The sequence below is a fragment of the Rhyacophila brunnea genome, unplaced genomic scaffold (genome assembly GCF_057557595.1).
Source record: "Rhyacophila brunnea isolate RB1 unplaced genomic scaffold, BYU_Rbru_1.0 scaffold_22, whole genome shotgun sequence".
NCBI lineage: Eukaryota > Metazoa > Arthropoda > Insecta > Trichoptera > Rhyacophilidae > Rhyacophila > Rhyacophila brunnea.
Genome location: NW_028232882.1, coordinates 22,523,522 through 22,545,557, shown reverse-complemented (window position 1 = coordinate 22,545,557; position 22,036 = coordinate 22,523,522). Strand labels below are relative to the sequence as shown.

Here is a 22,036-nt window from a genome sequence, read left to right as displayed (position 1 = left end):
CGTAAGTAGGTATGTATTTTTATATTTACGTATTAGGCGTTAAATGTAGGTATAATTTAAAAAAAATATACATCGTAAAAAAATAATCGTTAAAAACATCTATATTGTCTATATTGAATTATGGATAGCTCTACTTTTGTATTTTTATATAACTCATATAACGTCTTATTGTTGGTGGATATTACTTGTAATATACGCTCGATGACCAATAACTGTATCATAATATATCCCAATACAATAAAGTTTTAACTATCTATACAATAGTAATTGTGCAATAAAAACTTATATATTTTTATAGTTTAAAAGTAGATAGTATAAAGTAAAGCACATCTATAGAATCAATATATTTACGTACGTGTTGGTATTCAACAATAGAAAACTTGATATGGAAAGTTATGATAATAAAAAATCTGCATTAAATAAAATCATAGTGGAATATGACTCCTATAGATTCAAAACATGTTAACTCACATTTATATAGCTTTGAGAAAAACAAAAACCCCATTCTGACTACTATGTCATTAACATAATAATGAATTTAATGCTGTAATTGAAAGATATAACATTTTAAAATATAGAAACTGCGGCTATTTAAAATCGTAAAATTTGGAGTTGACATCATTTGAAACCAACTGTTGAAATATCACACATCGTAACACTCGGTTAGTGTTATATTAAATTCGGTGACGGCGTTAACAATGTTTCAAAATTACTGTCATGAATCCAAAAAAATGCCAGACGAGATTATTAATAGATTAAGATTACCTACCTATTTGTAAAACTTTGAAAATTTATAAACTGACATTACTAGCTTATTTCATACCAAAAGTGGAGTTAACTACGTTTGAAACGATATGAAGGGATACTACGTATATTGAATGAAAATTAATACGATATCTATTCTAAACATGCGCTTTAAATTAATTATCATTTTTTCCCTTAAAATTAGAATTAAAATTACTGAGATCTAAAGCAAATTACTAAAATTCTGCTCAAGCGTCAATAAAAATAATTTATTCATAACGATAATTTTATATACAATCATTAAATTGATTATTATTTATAATAGTAAGGCGATAATCATTTTAAGTATACAATCAATAACTTTTCTGTACAAAGATACATTATCTATCATAAAAGTTAGATGTGAATGTATATTTTTGATTTCATATTACACGGTGATTATTTTAAATGATGGAATCAAGAACATGCAGAAATAATGGAGGTTGAAAATGTGCAAAATAGAATAAGTACCTACCTACACAAGTATTGTAACACCGTTTCCAATAACAGAGATATCTTTTTTTACTTGAGTGAGTCATGTGACATGTCTCAATCACCCCTGTTATAAAGTGTACAGTGTAGTGTAGTGATAATTAAAATTCCAACTCTTATAATTTATGTACGACTGTAAAAACGAATCGAGGTAGTTACTTACATGTATTCATGTTATGATTTTGAACTTCAAATAATAGTTTAAAGTTTAAATCAAAGCAAATAAAATGGTTGACCAAAAAGGTATGCCACTTCGCGTTGACAAACAGACGAGAAAAAACAATCAAAAATACACATTCAAAATGTCTAAAAATAACAAAATACGCAAATGAAAATGTAAGTAAACACAATAAATTAAGTTAAACAATAATAATTGGGAGCGTGAAAATCCGTTGTTTTTTTTAAAGAAGTTTGGCACTTTGAATTCACAAAATAAATACTGCAAGCTCAACAGATTCTGGCTTGGATTATTAAAATACTATTAGCGGTGTTTGAAACTCGCCAATTTTCGGGATTAGTAAGTGGTTATATTATAATAATATGAATAGTTACACAATTAAACAAAGATCGGGAAAAATAGAAATACATATTAATTCATACTATAATACTTACAATATAATATTTTTGTTCTAGAGCAAGTTATAGAAATTAAAAACATTCAAATCCATTGTTGTCTTGTGTATTATTATATTAATTTGATTCAACCCTTTGGTTTTCAACGAGCGATTTTTACATGTTCTACATTTAATTTTCACATAAATTACGAGAACTTTATGACCACCCCGCGTAATTATCCAAAGGGTTTATAAAAATAGTATTGCTAATGTCATTCAATGATAATATAAACAATTTCGTAAGTACATACGATTCTCAAACATTTTTTATACAGCTTAAAGGTAATAAAATGTACAAATTTACAAATAAGTTCATTATTTTAGGGCTTGTGGGGAGTATCACCAACCACAGACACAACCACTGATTTATTTGTCACTGTTCATATAAATTGCATGGGACACTTTTCGATTCAGTGAACACTGTGTGCGACCGTCCATACAAACCGTATGATAAATTAAATTCGCAGCGCTTGGCTACCACTACCACTGGTGGCAGTAGTTAGTGGTTGTCTCTGCAGTCTGCACGTGGTTTAAATACGAAGCACCAACCCATTGAAGATTTTAAAGACAAATGATATCTGATTAATTTATTATTGCAGTTTTTTTTTCATAGAATCATCGATTATCTTGTAATAATTCATTTTTTTTAACAAAACTTTTGGATTGTGATTTAAGTGTTTTGAAGAAATTTGACTTCTTTATGAAATAATCTTAAAAGTAATTAACTTTGTTAATTATAATACAATAGAAAACATTTTATAAAAAATATAAATAGGTAAGTATACAAAAATGTAGATAGGTATATTACAATTAAACATTTATTTACAAAGGCGGATATTAATGGGATAAAACTATTAAAATTACAGAATCAATTTTGTTTACTTTAACCGAACTAATGCCTACGCTCTAACGTAAATTCTTACGTTCCAGAATCCAGATGACATCGGTAAAATAATAAGAGTGTACCTTTTACAGGACAGTAAATAAGGAGTCATCCATAATTAATAACGTCACCTATTTTTGTATTTTTGAACCCTCTCTCTCATCGTCAAAATATATTTTACCCCCTTTCAAAATTCACATTTTACACCCCCCAAAATTCGCCGACAATAAAATTAACGATTCCAATAATGTCCTCACAGAATGCTGGCTTCTCCGAAAAAATGAGTTTATATTTAGTGGTATTGCGCGTCTCATTTTCTACAAATTATTCCCTTCGTAAAAATCATCGAATCATCTGTATCGCCCCCCTAAGGCCCGTTTCAGACGGGACACCGGTGTCGCGCTCGATATAATATAGGAGGCGTTTGTATTATGTTTACGAACGCCCCAGATCTAATGAGACAAAGCGTGTCTGGTACACTGGCGACACCGGTGTCCTGTCTGAAACGGGCCTAAGGCGAGACATGATTTATATTGATTATCCCTAAATTGCCACTGTAATAAAGACAGCAGAATGCATAAAGTGATGTTTTAACTTTAACTAGTAAAGATATCTCACTGATCTAATAAAGTGACAGGTATCTCTACCTATTATATTAATTTACTAGTTGCCAAATAGACATAGGTATTATCTAATAAAGAATTATATGTTCTTTGCTTCTGATGTATCGGATACTCGTTAGAGGTATTCTTAAATGTCTTTTGTTGTTTATGGTTTCAGAAAGAACCCGTATAGGTATATTGTTTTGTCAAAATTACGTCATAATAATGTTAATATGGCCACTTGGTGGTATTTTAATAAATTCATCAATTTTTTACATTATAATAATATTATAAATATCTATCGTTATATATCGATCGTTGCAAATCTAGCATTATTATTACATTTATTACAGATAAGTAGTAAGAGGAAAATTAGGAAATTTACATGTTTTACATTGGATAGTAATTAAAACACTTATCAATTACGACACTTGTAAATGTTTGTTTCCATCTTGAACAATAAGACGAAAAACCATAGATATAGAACAATTCGACAGAGATATATTATGTAAATTTGTTAAAACATGTGATAATTCATCCATTCACAGTTTTATTAAACATCTAGGTGTAAAGACAAATTCGTATAAAATGTATGTAAACATCAAACTACCCATTAAAATTATTATAAACGTAATTATTTTCAAAACACACACAATAATAATTATTGAGGCAGGGAAAGGAATCTCCCGCGCATCTATTCTATACACAAGGCTGCTATCCGCGGCTATCGAGGGTAGTTTATCATATTTATGTATTGATGCGGTTAATTATTGTTACAATAACTTAACCGTCAGAACTGTCAAAAATGCAATGTTTTAACAGCATTCTCTTGGCTGTGTTAACTCTTAGAGCGAGATAGACAATTTTGACAGTTTAGACGGCAAACTTATTGTAACAATTATAATACCTCAATACATAAATATGATAAATTACCCTCGATAGTCGCCGACAGCAAGCTTGTGTATGGAATAGACGCGCAGGGAAAGGAATCTCATGGTCTAATGAAATCACAAAAACAGATCCATTTTTTAGTTTATGACAAACAAATAAACCAAGAGAAGTGATGGAAAAACAGCTTATTTTCTGCGATTATAATTGAAAAGCTGAGGATTGAAAACGTTGAATATCATGCGATTATCAATTCTACATAACTGTTTCTAATTTCTAATAAACAAGAAAAAATATTGATAAAAGACCACTCACTGGGTATAATTCAGATGACACAATTATAAAGTTTATCAATTATTGTCATACGAATTTGCACGTGTTAATCCTGTTTCACGTATTAATGAGAAAGTACATATTATATATATGGCAGAAGCGAAGGGTGCAAGCAGGCTGTTAAGATCCTCCATAAATGGTGCATATTAAACTTTTGTTAGTCATACGTATTTGTTTTAATATAAGTAAATACAAAAACTATTATGGTTTGGTTTCGTAGAGTTTAATTGAATTTTAAAATCTAACGAACACCATCTGTAAATTGTAGTCTTTTATTTCAATGAAAACAAATACGCATGACAGAAAAAGTTTAGTGTGCACTATTTATGGCTGATCTTAACAGCCTACCTCCACCCTTCGTCACGGATATTATTAACTCATTTTTTACATAATATTATCATTCATTAATCAAGTCTCTATATTTAATATTCGGCAACGCGATAATCGTCTACAGTTCGTTTATGAACTGACTCGAAGATGACTACTTGTAATGAACGTCCTCTCAGCGATTTATGATTTAACTCACGAGTAGCTAATCTATAATAAACTCTTACGTAAAAGACGACTTGACCAGATGAAAGCATCAACAAAGTAACAAAACAGTCTTTAGATTCACAAAACAACCTTATGGAGACAACAAACAGTGCGCCGTGCCATCAGCATTAAGCGCTTTGGCAACCTCCGCCCATTCCGAAGTCCTCGGCGAACAAGCCAAGGAAAGAGCACCTAGTCTTCTTCTCGCAGACACCAGAAACTCTCCAGCCCCTCCCGCCACGCCGCAGTGAGCCCCGGCGTGGATCTTCCCAAACCACGGCCCACCGTCCGGGTCTCCCAGTTCGTCGAATATATCTTCGTCGGGAGACCTGAAGAAGGTCACGTTTCTCGACCGCGGCGACGAGGACTCCGATTCGGGCGTCGCGTCCGCCTGGAAGGTTCTCCCGTCGTTGGATGTGTACCTGATGAGCTTTGTGACTTGGATGGTCAGCTCTGTGGTGTCCAACTCGGGCCGCTGCTGGACTCCGACGATCACGCCTTTGGCAACTGTTGACAAAAGAAAAATAGACGTAAGTTAGTTTATTCAAACATGCATTCAAAACCACGTAATTAATATGTAGAACAAAAAATATGTTTAATTATAGAGAACAACCAATCTTAATAATGATCGTTTCCACTAAAAAAGTGACATTGTGGGTGTATTCATACACAAGGCGGCTATCGGTGGCTATCGACGATAGTTTATCATATTTATTCATTGAGGCGGCTAATTTCTACAATAAGTTAACCGTCCAAAGTGTCAAAAAGTGCTCCTACTTATGTTTTAAACAGCCCCTCTTTTGGCTGTGTTAACCTTTAGCGCGAGATACACAGTTTTGACAGTTTAGACGGCTAACTTATTGTAACAATTATAATATCCCAATAGGTACATAAATATGATAAACTACCGTCGATAGCCACCGATAAATGCCTTGTGTATGGAATAGACCCAATAATATCGATTCCGCAATGGTTTTAACGTGGTTGAATATTAAAATTGCTTAACTGCATTTTTTTATGACTAATTTTATCAGACTATATCTAACTAATGTAGACTATAACTAGAATAAACACCAACCAAATATAAAGAGATTTTTTTGAAATGCTAGTTTCAAAAAACTTTTTGTCTTTTGAGAAGATCTAGCATTTTTTGTATCATCTACCTAGTTATTTTTTTATGAATTTTTATGAATGACAGTTGGCAACACTAATTGCCATACGCCCTGAAAAAAATGCGCTGGTGTGACACACTAGTCTAAATCACCCAAATGTGCCTGTCTCCTTACTAATTATGGCCTTAATTAAACCATCCTAAAACAAATGAGTCACAATATAAGTCATTAACTCATTACAACATCGCTGTAAGTGTTTTTTTTTCTTTCAATTGAGTTCACCCATTTAATAGACTCTGGACGTGTCCAAATGACAGCACCCATTTCGTATTCTCCTGCCCGTTTCTTCGTCAATAAGCACGTGTCACGTGCTAAACTACGTGCGAACGCGAACACCCACGCAAAATCGTATTACATCTGCCCACGCCATTGATATTAAACTCGGTATGGGTACTTAGGCCGAGTACCTAAGTGTCCTAAGTAATAAAATAACTTAGTCCGCAGTCATAACTTAAGTTGTTGGAGCTTAGGATTAACGATCCATCATTCTGACGGTCATCGAGTCAATTGATCCCGCTTAGGTCAACAATTTTACAGTTGATTTTGTATATTTATAATCCAATTACTTCCACCATGATAGCACAGAACTAGTACTAACAAAATGCTAATTGTGCAGAAGAGCCACAGAACAGGTAATAAATAGAATTTCGATAGGTTGTGCTTATACCAATAAAGTAAATTTTGATGTAGGGGTTTGAATGTGTGAGTGTCCTACGAAAATGAGCCACACATTATAGACGTGCAATAGTGTCGTATGACGCATTCTTGACACGTGTTTAAGTGTATCCCGTATTCTACCTTACTCGAGATCGGTTGCCTGCTTCTCCTTACCCGTTAGGTATTTCAGTTCCCAATATTTCTGAGTTCTAGTTTCTGAATAACTTTTCCCCTATAAAAGTAAAATATTGCCCTTATAATATATTAAACAAGGTCACAGAAAAATGAGCACCAGAATGTTGACAAAAATATTAGATTCGCCAAATAGAGTCCAAGAGAAGAGCGCTTCAAAAAAATTATTTTATTATCTGTTTTCTTCTCGTATCGCGGCAGAGTGCAGAATACAACACAGAAGCACTCACCGAAACAAAACGCGCAATGTCTCTTGATGCGGTTATTCGTAAGCAAGTGAATTTTTGTATGAAAAAAAAAGGTAGGAATAGTTGATAATTTGAGAGTTTGCATACGGTCTTCTTTTTCCAGTAAGACAGGTCACGGTGAAATATGCTACAACAAAATTTTATACACTACAATTTGCATGTAACGATGTAACCAATATACAGGGGCTGTCAAAATATAACTATAAAATAAATGATGCACGCTTCATTTATGTCGTTTTATTAATCTAATTCATAGTGTAATTTTATTAAGGCTATACCTCAGCTGATGCATGGTCTAAAAAGATCGTGACTATGCGATGCGCGGATTGTGCAAATGACGCGAGCCGAACAAAATATAATTTGTCATAAAAATCCAACATGCGTAATTTAATGTTATGTTTATTGTTATATTACTAATAATAATAGTATATTCATTGACATGTATTTATATGCGGAACGTTTTTTTTAGTAATCTTTACACGATTTAAGAATATATTCCTCCGACGCACAAAACAAATTAACCGCTCTCCGAATGGCAACGCGGCCGAAATTACGTCCCGCATACTGTTGAAAATTATTTGCCGTTTCACTTATGTACGCTCTTTTAATGTGAATACGAATTTCCTGTCTTAGTTGCATATTTATTTCTTGATATGAGATTATGTCGATATGTCGATAAACAACATAGCATGACACAATCTTGTATCAACAGTACTGATTATGATATGCGTTCTTCAATGGAACACAGGAACACTGACACCAACCTAAAGCCCTATTTGCAAGAGATAACAAGAAAGGCATCAAGTGATATTTTAACACTTAAATTACAGGCGGGGTTAGAATATCAGGAGTTAGAATCTGACATACACCTTGCTGAGGGATGTCAATTGATGTTCCATTTTTAATTTGATATTTGTTTACAATATTTTCATCCACTAGTGAATAGGGTTATTAAACCCCAAGGATCGCAAGGAGTGTCTTTCTCAAAATGAGACGCCTCCTTGACAATTGAGACCTTAACCTAGGCCTGAGACTGCGTATGGTTCGCTGCTATGTTCTCTCAATTCATTTCTATGGTATGGAAGTATGGATGCCAAAACAACAAAAAAAAAGACTAATTTATTGTTTTCACAAATTTTTGACTAATGCACGTTTATACTAGATCAATTTTCATTTTCAGATCTTTGAAACAGATGTTTAGGTTATCTCCTCTCCTAAACATTGTGGAATTGTTGCAGAGCTTCTCAAATGATTAATATTCTTATGACCTTTGCGACGAGGAATAACACACGGTGACAACTCAAAAATCTCATACGATAACGATCAATCGTGAAAGTCTCAAACAATGTATGGTTTTACATATCCTAATCATAAATTAATTACTCTGATATCATAATCCTATATATTGATGCAATAATACCCCCCCCCCCGATATTCGTGTGCACAATCGTCGTACACATTTATATATTTATTTTTTAATACTCGTACTTACAAGATAAAAATAACTTTATATATACAACGTTTTTAAATTTTCTGTTGAATAATATAAACTTGACTTGACTAGCTTAAACGATCAAAAAAATTTGTACTTGATAGAAATAATACTGAAATGTAATTTTGACATTCATGTTGATTTCCATTGATTTCATATTGATTTCCATAGTAACGCACGTATATATTAATAATTTAGTTGCTAGGACCCCAGACCCTTAGCAACCAATAATGGCGTCGAAATAACTTTTCATACAAAACAGAATTAACTGAAAATGAATTCAATTCTACTTAAAGATGGCTAAAAGTATTAATAAAATGCATTGGCATCGTGTTCTGATATATTCTTAAAGTTTCAAATGTCTAGCTAGTCGGGAAGTTAGTTAAAAATCGATTGCAAGATTTGTACCGGACAAAGAACCACCGGGCAAATAAGAATACGAGCTAAGAAAAACGTTGTAATAATATGTGCCGCGAGAATTTTAATGTCTTCTTAATTTATTCAGTCTATATAAGTTGAATCAAGGGCACAAAAAACCGTGAATTTTCAACAGAAAAATGTCGCCCGCACATTGAAGGGTTAAAACAAAGATAGCGCAGCTAAAACGTTCTAAGAAAACAAATACCCGTGAAATGATAATGCTATCTATCTTCTTCAAACATATTCAAATTTGCTTTGAGAATTTTAATATTTACATACCCGTGGGTGCGCCGAACCACGGTTAAATTATAATTTACCTATAGCTTCATTATTCTACTTTTCTTCGTTTGCCTTATTCCAACCAACAGGATCAATCACATAAGAATACAATATGACGTGTATAAGAAAATAAATGGATAAGTGATAGTTCCAATAACAGGTGGATACAAAAAACATAATGAAATCAAACAGTAAAAATACAGTTATGAAAAATCGCGTACAGTGAAGAGAGCTATTAAAAATGATTACAAGAGAAATATCAGATATAACCTATAAGACAGACCCCAATGTCCCAATTGAAGTAGCCTCTGTGTGATCTATAGATCTACCATCGTAAATTGCCAGCCGGTCGAATTTGAAACTAAAATTGTCTATCGAGGATAAATTTGTCACAAATGCCATTTAATTTTACAACATGTTTCTCGAATTATGGATTGCGCTTGCGTTTATTTAGCTCTCATGGCGTCAAAATATCAAAATCACATTATATTTAGTGTTGATAAATAAAATATACCTACCTATTAAAAAAAGAGATCAACAAGTGAAAAAACCTTTTTCCTTAAATAAGGAATGTACCTAATACATAATTTTATATTTGATATAGTATTTTATAATCGAATGAGTGTTTGTTGCTAATTTAGGTAGGTACGCTATTTTTCTTGCTCGCAAGATTTTTATTGTTTGTACATTTGAAAACATAAAGAGCATTTTAGATTATTAATAAACGAATGTGACCTTTTAATATTTGACATTATTCGATAGCTACTTAGCACCAATTATTTGGTAAGTATTTAAAGTAAGCTATATTTTAATATAATCAACAACGAATTATGTCTCCACGAAGAAATTAATGTAGACATCCGAAAATAACTCCGGGCGATTGGGCGTTATGACAAATGTATTCCAGACTGAGTCAAATGTTTACATTTTGAAACGTGAGTGTGCAGGATTCGGGGTATATATTTTGTTTTTGAAAATACAGAAGAAATAAGTATAGTGCATAATGGCAAGTAGTTCTTCATTCTAAAAGTATGGCAATTCTGCGATGACGAAAAAGGACAAAACGAAATGATTATTTATATCGATAATGGAATACAACGGCAAGTCGCCATGACAGTTGTTCAGTGTTACCAAGTTGCATTTATATTACAACGCAAGTTATTTCTTATTTTTTTTAGTTTTGTTCAAAGTTATGATATAAATAAAAATTAATGTCGGATAGCAATATAAATGAATACTTACTTATTATTTGTGTATGTAAACGGATTTATAAAGAAATTTAGTGTATTAATTAAACTGACATTTACAAGTTTGAATTCCATAATATGACCTCGACTGGTTTTATTTTTACTGTAAATGGTCCTAAGAGTGACACAGAATCGGATGATAGTCTATCTGGAATTGAACCATTATAATAGTAGTTATATAATTTCTACATTGTTTGTGTAATTTATAGTTTGTTATCGTGTTTTATTTAAAATTCCATTGATTTTGATACTATTTTACTGTCTTTAGAGTGAATTTAATTTATTTTCGCCTTTTTTATTATATTTTTTCCATGACTAAAATATACACAATACTACTTTATATTTTACAATTTATGATTTTTCCAACTATGCATTTCTTCCTCATGGTTATAAAGAAAGTAACGCGTTTTTATTTTGATTGTGTTTATTTTTTATTTTAATATTTTTGTACATAAATCTACTACCAATAAAAATGTATAAATAACCATTTTTTTGTTAGTTATGGCAACATTCTCAATGTCATACTAGCGCCCTCGCTGAAACGCCAATTTATGATGGTAAATCTATACTATTCAGTATCAAAACTGGCAAATATCTACTACCTCTATTGCCATTCTTCAATTTCTGATACTGAAGCAAGCGTTACAATAATTTGGCTCTCACCATCGCAAAGAAATACACCTACTTAAGTTCTCATTCGTCGCGAAAATTATATCTTTTAGTCTTATTTTGGGTAGATTCTCATACTTTACAAAGAGCCTGCTGCGCGATGTAAGTGACGCAATATGAAACAAAAATAGAAATCGTCAATGCTTCCTCTTCAAAATGTCAATTTAATTGTACTATACCTACTACAACTGAATTACACGCTTTTTATATATCTACGACTTAATTCCTATTAGCATAAATTTATTCATCCTGATCGATGCGTTTGACATGCCTGGTGCAGAAGAATAATATGTATCCATCTAACTAACTACTCAATCCGCAATACGACGTAAGTATTAATAAGCAGCATAATGGATGTCTGGTAATGCATTTGATAAAGATTTGCTTTATCTCACCGTTGTCCTTATCAATCTAAATGTCTGGAATGCAATACATCTTTATCGCTCATTGTTTCAAACCTTCTTTCTAACGGATATTGTTTTATATCCACTTTTCTTATCCAAACTAAACGTCTGAGAATGCCATAGGTAATATTAGTACTTTTTTTTATATAGAATCAAAATAGCTTTTCAAATAACTCCTGCATTCAATCAAACCAGACTCTTGACAAGTTATATGCCTAAAATGCTCTAAAACACTATCTATTATATATATATATATATTACATTCTGATAAAGCCAGTTTAAATATAAAAGGTGTTTTTATGCAGTTAATCCCGCCGTTCCATAACAATATTAGGTTATTGTCGGTTTACTTTAAGGGAAGCTAGCGGCAAACAAATTTTGAAAATAGCCGATATACCGAATTATTTGTTAGGTTTGGTTAGGTGAGATTCGGTTTTCGTTCGCGAATTCATGAATTTTGCCAAAATCGGCTAAGAAAATTGACGCTTTCCCGCCTGGTTTCCCGGAAACCAACTTGTAACCAATATTATTCTTGCTAGTATTTACGATATTTTAAGACTACCTATATCAGTTATTTTAGTGTACATAATAATATATCAGTAACGCCCACGGTGGCCGCGCGGCTTAAGCGTTGGACTATCACGCCGTGGGTCCCAGGTTCGAATCCTGGGTCTGGCAAGTACACATATTGTTTTGCAATTTGTGTGTGAGTCAGGGTATGGACCTAATAGGTTGAGCAAGTGGCTGACATCCATTTCTCGTAAAAAACAAAATCTGTTAATACAAACCTCTACTCTTGGTGGAGGCCCATATGATCGGACATGGTCGGAAAAATATATCAGTTATTATTAAATCAGGTAGGTATTTGTACCTGATAAAAGCCTACAATATATATATCGGTATTTGATACAAGAGAATATAATACAAACGAGTCTAATCCTGTAGAACCAGAACGCTGTTTGTACAATGCAAACAAGACTTTCATAATAATATATTTGTTTATTTTATTTTTGATGTTTAGACGGACCCATATATCCAAATATTGACGCAGTCTTATCGACACTTTATCACGTTTTCGTTAACTTCGCTGTCAGGTTTTTTTTACTTTTTTGAAATAGGTACATAGGATAGATAAAACCATCAAACAAGATAACTAAAGAAGAGTAGACTAGACCCATGGTAGGTATACATACACAAACTATAAACATACCACATATTATGCGTGAAGTTCTATAGTTTTGAAAGAAAATAATATGATGAAGTTAGAGTGACGACGAGCGAGAGAAAACGATGCAATATTAAAATTTACCCTCTGTAATTCTTGCGAAGTAGAAGAAATCCGTGTCGAGAAGCTTGTACGTATGCAGTTCGCCGTATCACGTCTAAATAAAACACGGTTCTTGTCGGTTTACACTGTTTGCAGGAAGCCAGCGGCAAACAAATTTTGAAAATAGCCGATATACTGGATTATTTGTTGGGTTAGGTTAGGTTTTCATTATTGAAATCATGAGTTTTGCCAAAATCGGTTATGAAAATTAAATTAATGTTCATATTGAATCTGTACCTACTTTACGGTCATCTCTTTCCGATAGAAAACTCACGGCGAACTGTGCTACGGTGAAATATTTTACGTACAATTTACATGTACCCGATGAAATCGCGGTACAAGTCTGTTTAGTAGCCAGGAGGGAACAGTGGCAATTTACATAGCCGATTTCGGCAAAATTCATAAATTCAAGAATGATAACCTAACAAATAATCCAGTATATCAGCAATTTTCAAAATTTGTTTCCCGCTGGCTTCCAAGAGCTTGTCCAGATGACACGCATGAACGTCCTGAATTTTGATTTGTTATGTACACAATGTTTTGATTTTTTTAAATAAATAAATAATACCTACGTCTTACCGATGTATTATTATGGTGGTAACAGTAGGTATTTTTAGATGCATTATCAAAATATGTATGTAATTAAAAGCTTTACTGATCAGTAAACATTTTAAACCTATCTCAGATTTGCAGTAACTAATAATTTAATGAATCACTAAGGGCAGCGTTTATAATGATGGGGGGCGTTATACGATATCGGTAAGATCTGATATAAGTCGTGATTATGACTTAAGCATCAGCTGCCAAAATTAAACAGACGTCTCCTCGTGGCAAGTCAGACATGAAGCGGGCGGCAAGAATATAATAATACGCACTGAGGTGAATCGACAGAATCCAATATAACATAACGAGATACCTACCTAGTAATATTATATTTCACCGCTTTGTGAACGCGAAGAGGTAACTGCGGAGACCATAATAACTTGACTTTTTACATGCGCTCTTCACTCAACGGGTTTACTCAACGAATCCCTCAGACTTTACATTGTAATGTGTACTCTCTGTTTCAACAGGGATGTTAAACATGAGATAATATCTTTGATAACGATCATGTGGTCCCAGACGCGGATTGATTTCGAAGCACCTACATATTGAAATTAAGCCAATCAATTCTCAACAAAAAAAATATTAATTAATATTTATAAAATGAGTTATCACTTGATATTCTCCTTTTTTCTTTTTTTTGACCATGTCCGATCCTAAAGGATCATAATATGTGAGGTTTGTATTAACAGAATTTTGTTTTTACGAGAAATGGATATTAGCCACCTGTTCAACCTATTAGGTCCATCGTCTGACTACAAACACAAATTTAAAAACAATATGCGCATTTTCCAGACCCACACATTATAAGCTAACACATGAACCGCTCGGTCATCGTGGGCTACTACTTGATATTCACCACATACATATTATTAAAGTTGCTATCGTGCCAGGAAAATTGTACGTATTCAGTTGACTGTATCACAGTTCATAGTGAGCTTGCTGTATCATAAACCGATGTCCGTATAGATGACATTAATGTCTAAACAAAACACTTGGCCATTGCCATTCTATTGAACTCGGTAGATCAATCAGTCTCGATCTTGATTGCTTACAAATACATACAAAAATAGTCGCACTATTATGCAATTCATTGTTATCAAAATTACTTCCGCGTACGAAAAATTGTACATATGCAGTTAGCCGCACCACAGTTCATCGTGAGATTTTGATCGGAAATGTCCGTATAGTAAAATAAAATTGATGTATGAATAAAACAATTTGAAAATACGTAATAAAACACATCGCAATACAATGGAAAGTCGGAAGTAAAAGGGTAGGTAAGTAAATTAAAAATGCAATCATATCGTATAATTATAGTACCCAAGTGCTTGTAAGTATCAAGTTGTACCTATCTATCAAACATCTGATAACAATGATAGCGTTATTATTACTTATTAGATATTTGATGGCAATCAAAATCAAATTAATGTCCCCATTGAAACTAATGTAGTTGGAACATTACTGTCTGAAGTCCTCCGTGAACAACGCGTAACTTTTTTAATCTCAATGCTATACCTACGACCACCTCTTTTCGGTACGTCAAACTAAGATGAAGTTTGACAAGGCGACATGTAATTCATACAATTTATATGTTTTCCTTTACGATAAGTTTTTCGTTAACATCACTTTATGAAGTATGGATACCGACATTTACGTGAGTTTATCATTGTTAAATTACTGTTTTATGGGGAAAGAGTAGTTCGCAAAAATCTATGTTATAATTGAGTAAAGGTTGTGCGCACAGAACAGATAATAAATAGAATAGGCTATATTCAATACGCCGCATATTGATGTAGGGTTTTTGAATGTGGGTGTGTCCTACGAAAATGAAGCACGCATTATACACCAACATTAAATGAGCGTAAATGCATAAACCGTGAGCAGTTTTTAGTATTCGACGTATAACGCATTCTTGACACATGTGTAAGTTTAAGCCGGATTCTTCCTTACTCGAGTCGGTTACCTGCTATCGCCTTACCCGTTAGATATTTCAGTTCCCATTATTTCTGAGTTTCCTGGGTGTACGATTGGTTATGGAAATCGTAAGAAGTCCAGAAAATCCACGTGAATATTATACAATTGATAGGAGCTGTTTTGCTTTACGAATTATTGTTGATCTCTCGCCCCGGTGGGCCAACCAAAGCCCGCGGGCCGTGTCTTTCGACATCTCCCCGCGAGATACTCTTGCGGTTAGATTAGGTATATTGGATTGGATGTCTGGTCGCAGTGATTATACTATGCAAACATGGCTCCAGACATTTCAGTAATTCGATATCTACTTAAAAAAAAAAACGAAATACCAACATAAAAAGAAAGTCGGCCGAGGAATTATTGTTTCGTACAACAGTGACCAGAAAAACTTCGTTATTATATTAATAATTTTATGGAGAAACTTATTACCGTTAAATTATATGGGTGTAACTGAGGAAAACGATCAATATACCTACCTACCTGGGAAACAATTCACATACCGGAAATTGGCAGTAGCAAATAATAAATGGTAACAAGCATTCGCTCTGTAATAATATGTAATTCGGTGTAATAAAGTTCAACCAGCTTGGAGTCGCATGGAGGTCAAGGCTGTATTCTGTGAGGACCAAATGTCGTTTGTTTAACGCGTGCGTGCTACCTATGCTCCTGTATGGCTGTGAGACATGGCATCTTACTAAGCTTCAAGAGTCTCGGCTTTAGAGCTTTGAGAATCGATGTCTCCGCCGAATCTTAGGGGTACATTGGTACGACCGCGTTACAAACACCCGAGTTCGTGAGCAGACACAACAGCCTTCGGTGATTGAAGTTATCACGAAGAGACGATCTACGTGGCTGGGACACGTATTCCGGATGCCGCCAAAGAGTGCGGCACTTCGTACCCTTGTGGCTCAGCCTCAAGGGTTCCATCGCCGTGGCCGGCCCTCCCTCACCCTGCAGCGGTGCTACAAAAGCGACCTACGTGTTGCAGGTCTGACATGGCGGGAGGCGCAGGAGTTGGCGATGGACCGAGGGAAATCTATGCCCCAATGTTGGGACGTGACAGGGTGGAAGAAGAAGAAGTTATAATTTATTAGCATTAAGGTGCGATTTCAATCGAGCAACCGAGCGAACATTTGCGATCAACTTGATGCATGAAATCGCAACATTAATTGATTTTATTAAGTTTTTGGAATTTTTAATTAAAATTTTTACTCGGTTTCTTGACAATTATCAATACCTGTATTCTTTTAATTTCCACGGGATTATTAATATAAAACACACTAACTATATTAATCTATGGAGGACCAATCTGAAGGTCATATTTTTTGTTCAATAGAAATTCATATAGTTCTCTACATGGAACACAAAAATGGTTTTCCTTCTGGGTGAGGCTGTAAGAAGGTTTAAACCTCGAATGTGAGCTATATGAAAGAAACTTAGATTTTAAAGAATGTGTAATTTGCAATATTTCCGTATGTATCACAAATATGTATTTTTAATTACCTATTTCTTTTATTCAAACGAATAATTCACAAGATTTAAGAATATATCATTCTGATTATTGAACATTATATAATTTAGAAAAACACTAACTGAGAGAGTTATCTCTCAGTTAGTGTTTTTCTAAATTATATAATGTTCAATAATCAGAATGATATATTCTTAAATCTTGTGAATTATTCGTTTGAATAAAAGAAATAGTTAATTAAAAATTATTAGCAAGTACAAGAAGTTGCTTAAAAAATATTGGAGAAATTCCTAGACGTCGGTTAGTAATCGTTGTAATAGTAAAATAACTACCTACTTTGATTTAATAAACAAAAATCGATTACCGAAGTAACATGATTTCGAAGAGCGCTGAGTGGTAGGTATTTAATAGCCAATAGCTTAAATATTTGTCGTCATTTAGTATGTCTTCCGTAGCATAATGGCTGAATGCGACGAGTTTGGGGCGTTTACCCGTTGGAAATGCCGGGTTCGATTCCCGACCGGTTGGCTTACTTTTTTCAAAGAAGTTTTTTCTATTGGTTGTGATATACTCTCTCAGTTAGTGTTTTTCTAAATTATATAATGTACAAATATGTATGTTACATAATCGAAATCCAGCACTATGAATTTCGAGCGTGTTATGGTTTGGCCGTTATAAAGTAATAAACCGAATCTGGCTTCAAAGCTATGGTCCATGGCGACTGGTATTAACATTCATATTTAATTAATATGATCTGTGATTCTCTCCTACCTGTTGAGAGCCGGTTTAGATTAAAAGAAAACATCTAGGTATTTACCGAAATATTTTCCACCTTTAGAATCATTAAAATTACAGCAATATGAAATTTAAATAACTCAAACTGTATGTAAAAGTATTCGATTAAAAATAAATAAAATACATGGAATTCAATGTAAGCAATTTGAAAAGACCCGCCGAGAAATGATCACAATAAAAACTCAACAGTTGGGATTTTTTCGATGACTGGCAATAAACGCATCTTATTGAATGTGAAATAACCAATGCATTATTTACCTACCTACCTAAAAATAAGCTTTATCATAGACGTGATGCATAGAGACGTGGCATAACGTACGGGTGTGTAATAATTTATGGATAAAATTATCTACACTCGTCGTTTTTCCCGCCATAACTCATCACATCATTGTTCGAAGATCTTTTGAAAGTAATCTCAACGCGTTGCGGGTTTTTTTTTATCTTTTAATAATTCAGATGCCTGCAACAAAAGAGTAGGTTTTGTTTTATTGGATAAAACACGAAATCCGAATTTAATCTATAACGACTACCCTCTTATTATTCGTGATCAGTGTACGTTTCTCTTACCTTTCTCTAGATAATTTCAATACACAATTTTTAAGTGGAACAATTCTACGGTTTGTAACAATTGTAACATGTTCACTAGGTTACCTTCCACCAGTGATGCCAACCGTCCTATAATTATAGTACAATACTATAATTTTGATTTCGCGAAAAATGTAAAATACTATAATTTTACGCCAAATATATCAAAATACTATAATTTTAAGGGATTCAAGATGAAAAATGTTCCTGTACTATATATTTTTTTTAAATACTATAATTTTTACGCCTTTGTACTATAATCTGCATAGAAAAATATGGCAACACTGCCTTCCACTAAGCAGAGAGCCACCAGAATATACAAACGCGGTAAAAACAAAAAAAACACAATATTTATTAGTATTGTATGAATGTTCGAATTATAGAGGTTTCATTTAACAAATCGCATAAATTTGTCTATGAACAAAAAATGGAACGTACCTAAATCATTTTTTGAATAATATTATGCAAATCATTGACCCGCTGTCAAAAACGCCTGCACGTCAAATTTATTTAGGTCGAAATATTTTTATAGCAGAGAAAAATACCTCCCAATTACGGACGATTATCTATGAAATATTATTATGACATAACGAGGATCGAAAACATCGATATTACCAGATCACTCTCACGACTCGCCCCACTGTAGATATTTAATTTATAATCTAAATCAAATATTAATGCTTGACGTTATAACCCAACCTATCGAAAATGGGTGGGCGCCGATCTTTATTAAGCTAAATGCTCAATAGGTAATAATGTGAAATCAAAAAAAAAATCTTTTGAACCCTAAAATGCTAGAGGGTGCACCCCCAACGAGCTTCTTACCTTAGACCTGTCTGCTGTTACACAACATAGGGGAATTTAACCCTATAACAGCGAGTAAGAAATATACAAAATAAGTTATGGGAAAGAAAAAATCGTTTGGAATAAGCTTAAAAATATACATGTGCGTAAATTTTGTTCGTGTCCAGAAATTTATATGAATGCAGTTGGCCATGACATGACGCATGGAAATAGATGGCCGTATTGTATTGAGATCAAATCCATGTCTAAATAAAACACTTACAAAAAACCACCGGACTACAAGGAAAGACAGAATAAAATAGGAAGTTAAGTAATTTAGAAATACAATCATATATTAAAATTTATTTATAATTCAGGTAGGTGCTCGCAAGTATTGAGTCGTACTGCTTTATTATCAGATATTTAATACCATTCAAAATCTAATGGAATATTACTGTCTGCAATGCTCCACGAACACGTATTTTTTTTGGTCTCAATGCTATACGGCCATCTCTTTCCGGTAAGACAGCTCACTATAAACTATGTTACGGCGAAATATAATAATATGTAATACCAATTTTTATATATTAGCAGCTGTGTTCTTCATTAGAAGAATTAGTTTACGAGAATCGAATAAAAATGATAATTGGCGGCCTCCATATGGACAGTTGTAGTTTAAAAATCTATAATGTTTAACCAAGGTATATATTAAATTAGTTGGCATTTAGATACACGACAGAATGTCATGTTACTAAATATGGATGATCCCTGAAAAACTCAGATTACAAATTTAATAAGTGACGTAAAACTTTGTACCATACATGATCAATAATATACCTAAACATTACCTTCAGTCTTCACTGTAGGATAAAAAATTATATAGGTGCTAAACTTGTATAGTATGAACTAAAAAATATTAATTAATATTTAATGCCATATCGTGTAATAGAATACGTGCATCTGGAGAAACTCAAAAAACCCCAACCGTATCTTTCGGGTTAAATGCACACTTCGGCGCGGTTTAAAATTTATCTGTAGCAAACTTGAGGCAAACAGGTAGACAAGTGAATGCTTGGGGGATGTAAAAATAGACAATAAATAAAATAATAATCTTACAACCCTAAATTATGTTAGTAGGATATTACATCACGGCTATAACAACAAGAGAAAAAAATCTCCAGAACAACGAGGGTGGAATACGAAATGGGGAGATTTAGACGCTGATTTTGAATGCATAGTTAGCCGGATCTGGCATCTAGTTTCGTTAAACTTTAGATTGAAACTTAAAGACGTATTAATCATTAGTATACTGTTCGATAAACGGCCCCTGGACTCCTCTTTAGTACTTTAGTACACGTAGAGTGAAGTCGACTCGACGTCATAAATCAAAACGGCCTTCAATGTTGTAATTCTCTTCTTCGCACACAGGCTGGACCATGCCCAGATAGCGACGTCATACGGCGAGCTGAAAAGAATAACGTATCTCGAAAACAAACATCTTCGCATGCACCGACATAATTTTCTATTTTACCTACGGAGTGACATTTATTTGCGACATGCGACAGTATGCGAACAGTACAGACCTACAAACTTATCTGAAGAATGGATGGGGGAGCCACAATCGAAAACTACCCAATTAAGACTAGTTCGGAGTTCCATTTTTGACCGTTCATTAGATAAGTTTGTAGAACTCTAAGTTGTTTGTTTCTAGCAAAAATGTCGCACCGACGCAATGTGTGGTAGTAAATCTATGGTGGCAGTACATTGAGTTACATGTGTTTTGTGAATCGACAACTTCGACGTGTTACAATCGAGACGAATTTGTATGTGCGACTGGGCTTACGTCACACAATCATAATAGTATTTGTTTAAAATCATTCCATTCCAAGTCAAATATTATATTATACTTTTCAGTACCTACCCACGCTCAATCTATACTACATTTACGGCGTTATATACCTACCTACTGTTGTTTGCTTCAAGCAGAATAATTATTTACATTACCTATGTTAATAAGTAATAATATGAACTTATTTCAGTAATATGGACTATCCTGATCTGAATATAAAAATTGGTAAATGATTTCGATGATTTCACGCCGATATTTTACACGTTAAAATATCGGCGTTACATCAACGTTAAAATGGGGAAACCAAATAAAATCTTCCATCAATAATCAAACGAGATCCACTCAGTGCTCGAAATGGAAAATTTCACGAACAGGAACGCTGTATAATTTTCCGAAACTAAGTACTTATGCTAATCCTTTCTTTACGTGCGTACTTTTGATATAAAAATGCAACAATAAACTTTAAACTTTTTACGTGGATCTATATTGGGCAGGTTCGTAAGGATTGTCAGCGCCGCAGGCGAAATAATCTTGTTTTAACAAAGTATACCGTCAAAATTGTATTATTCTTTATTCTTACTTTATCTACCACTATAACCAGTGCATGATACCTCTACCACTACTCGTCACTGATTATAACTTATATTACTGTCTCATTTGGGATAGATAAGTTTGTAATTAATTAGTCATAACAAGCAACATATCCACATAAGTACCTTATAGATTCAAATTAAAACTTTATT

At 33.4% G+C, this 22,036-nt stretch overlaps 1 protein-coding gene across 1 annotated transcript in view; it reads right to left on the bottom strand.

The window, feature by feature from the left end:
- Positions 1 to 5,086: 5,086 nt before the first annotated feature.
- The window catches only part of LOC147070219 (meteorin-like protein), a 237,307-nt gene continuing 220,357 nt past the window's right edge, over positions 5,087 to 22,036 (bottom strand). Inside the window, exon 3 of the mRNA XM_085949702.1 lies at positions 5,087 to 5,636. Within this exon, the coding sequence (XP_085805828.1) occupies positions 5,221 to 5,636 (416 nt within the window). The 3' untranslated portion in view covers positions 5,087 to 5,220. The remainder of the gene's footprint in view (positions 5,637 to 22,036) is intronic.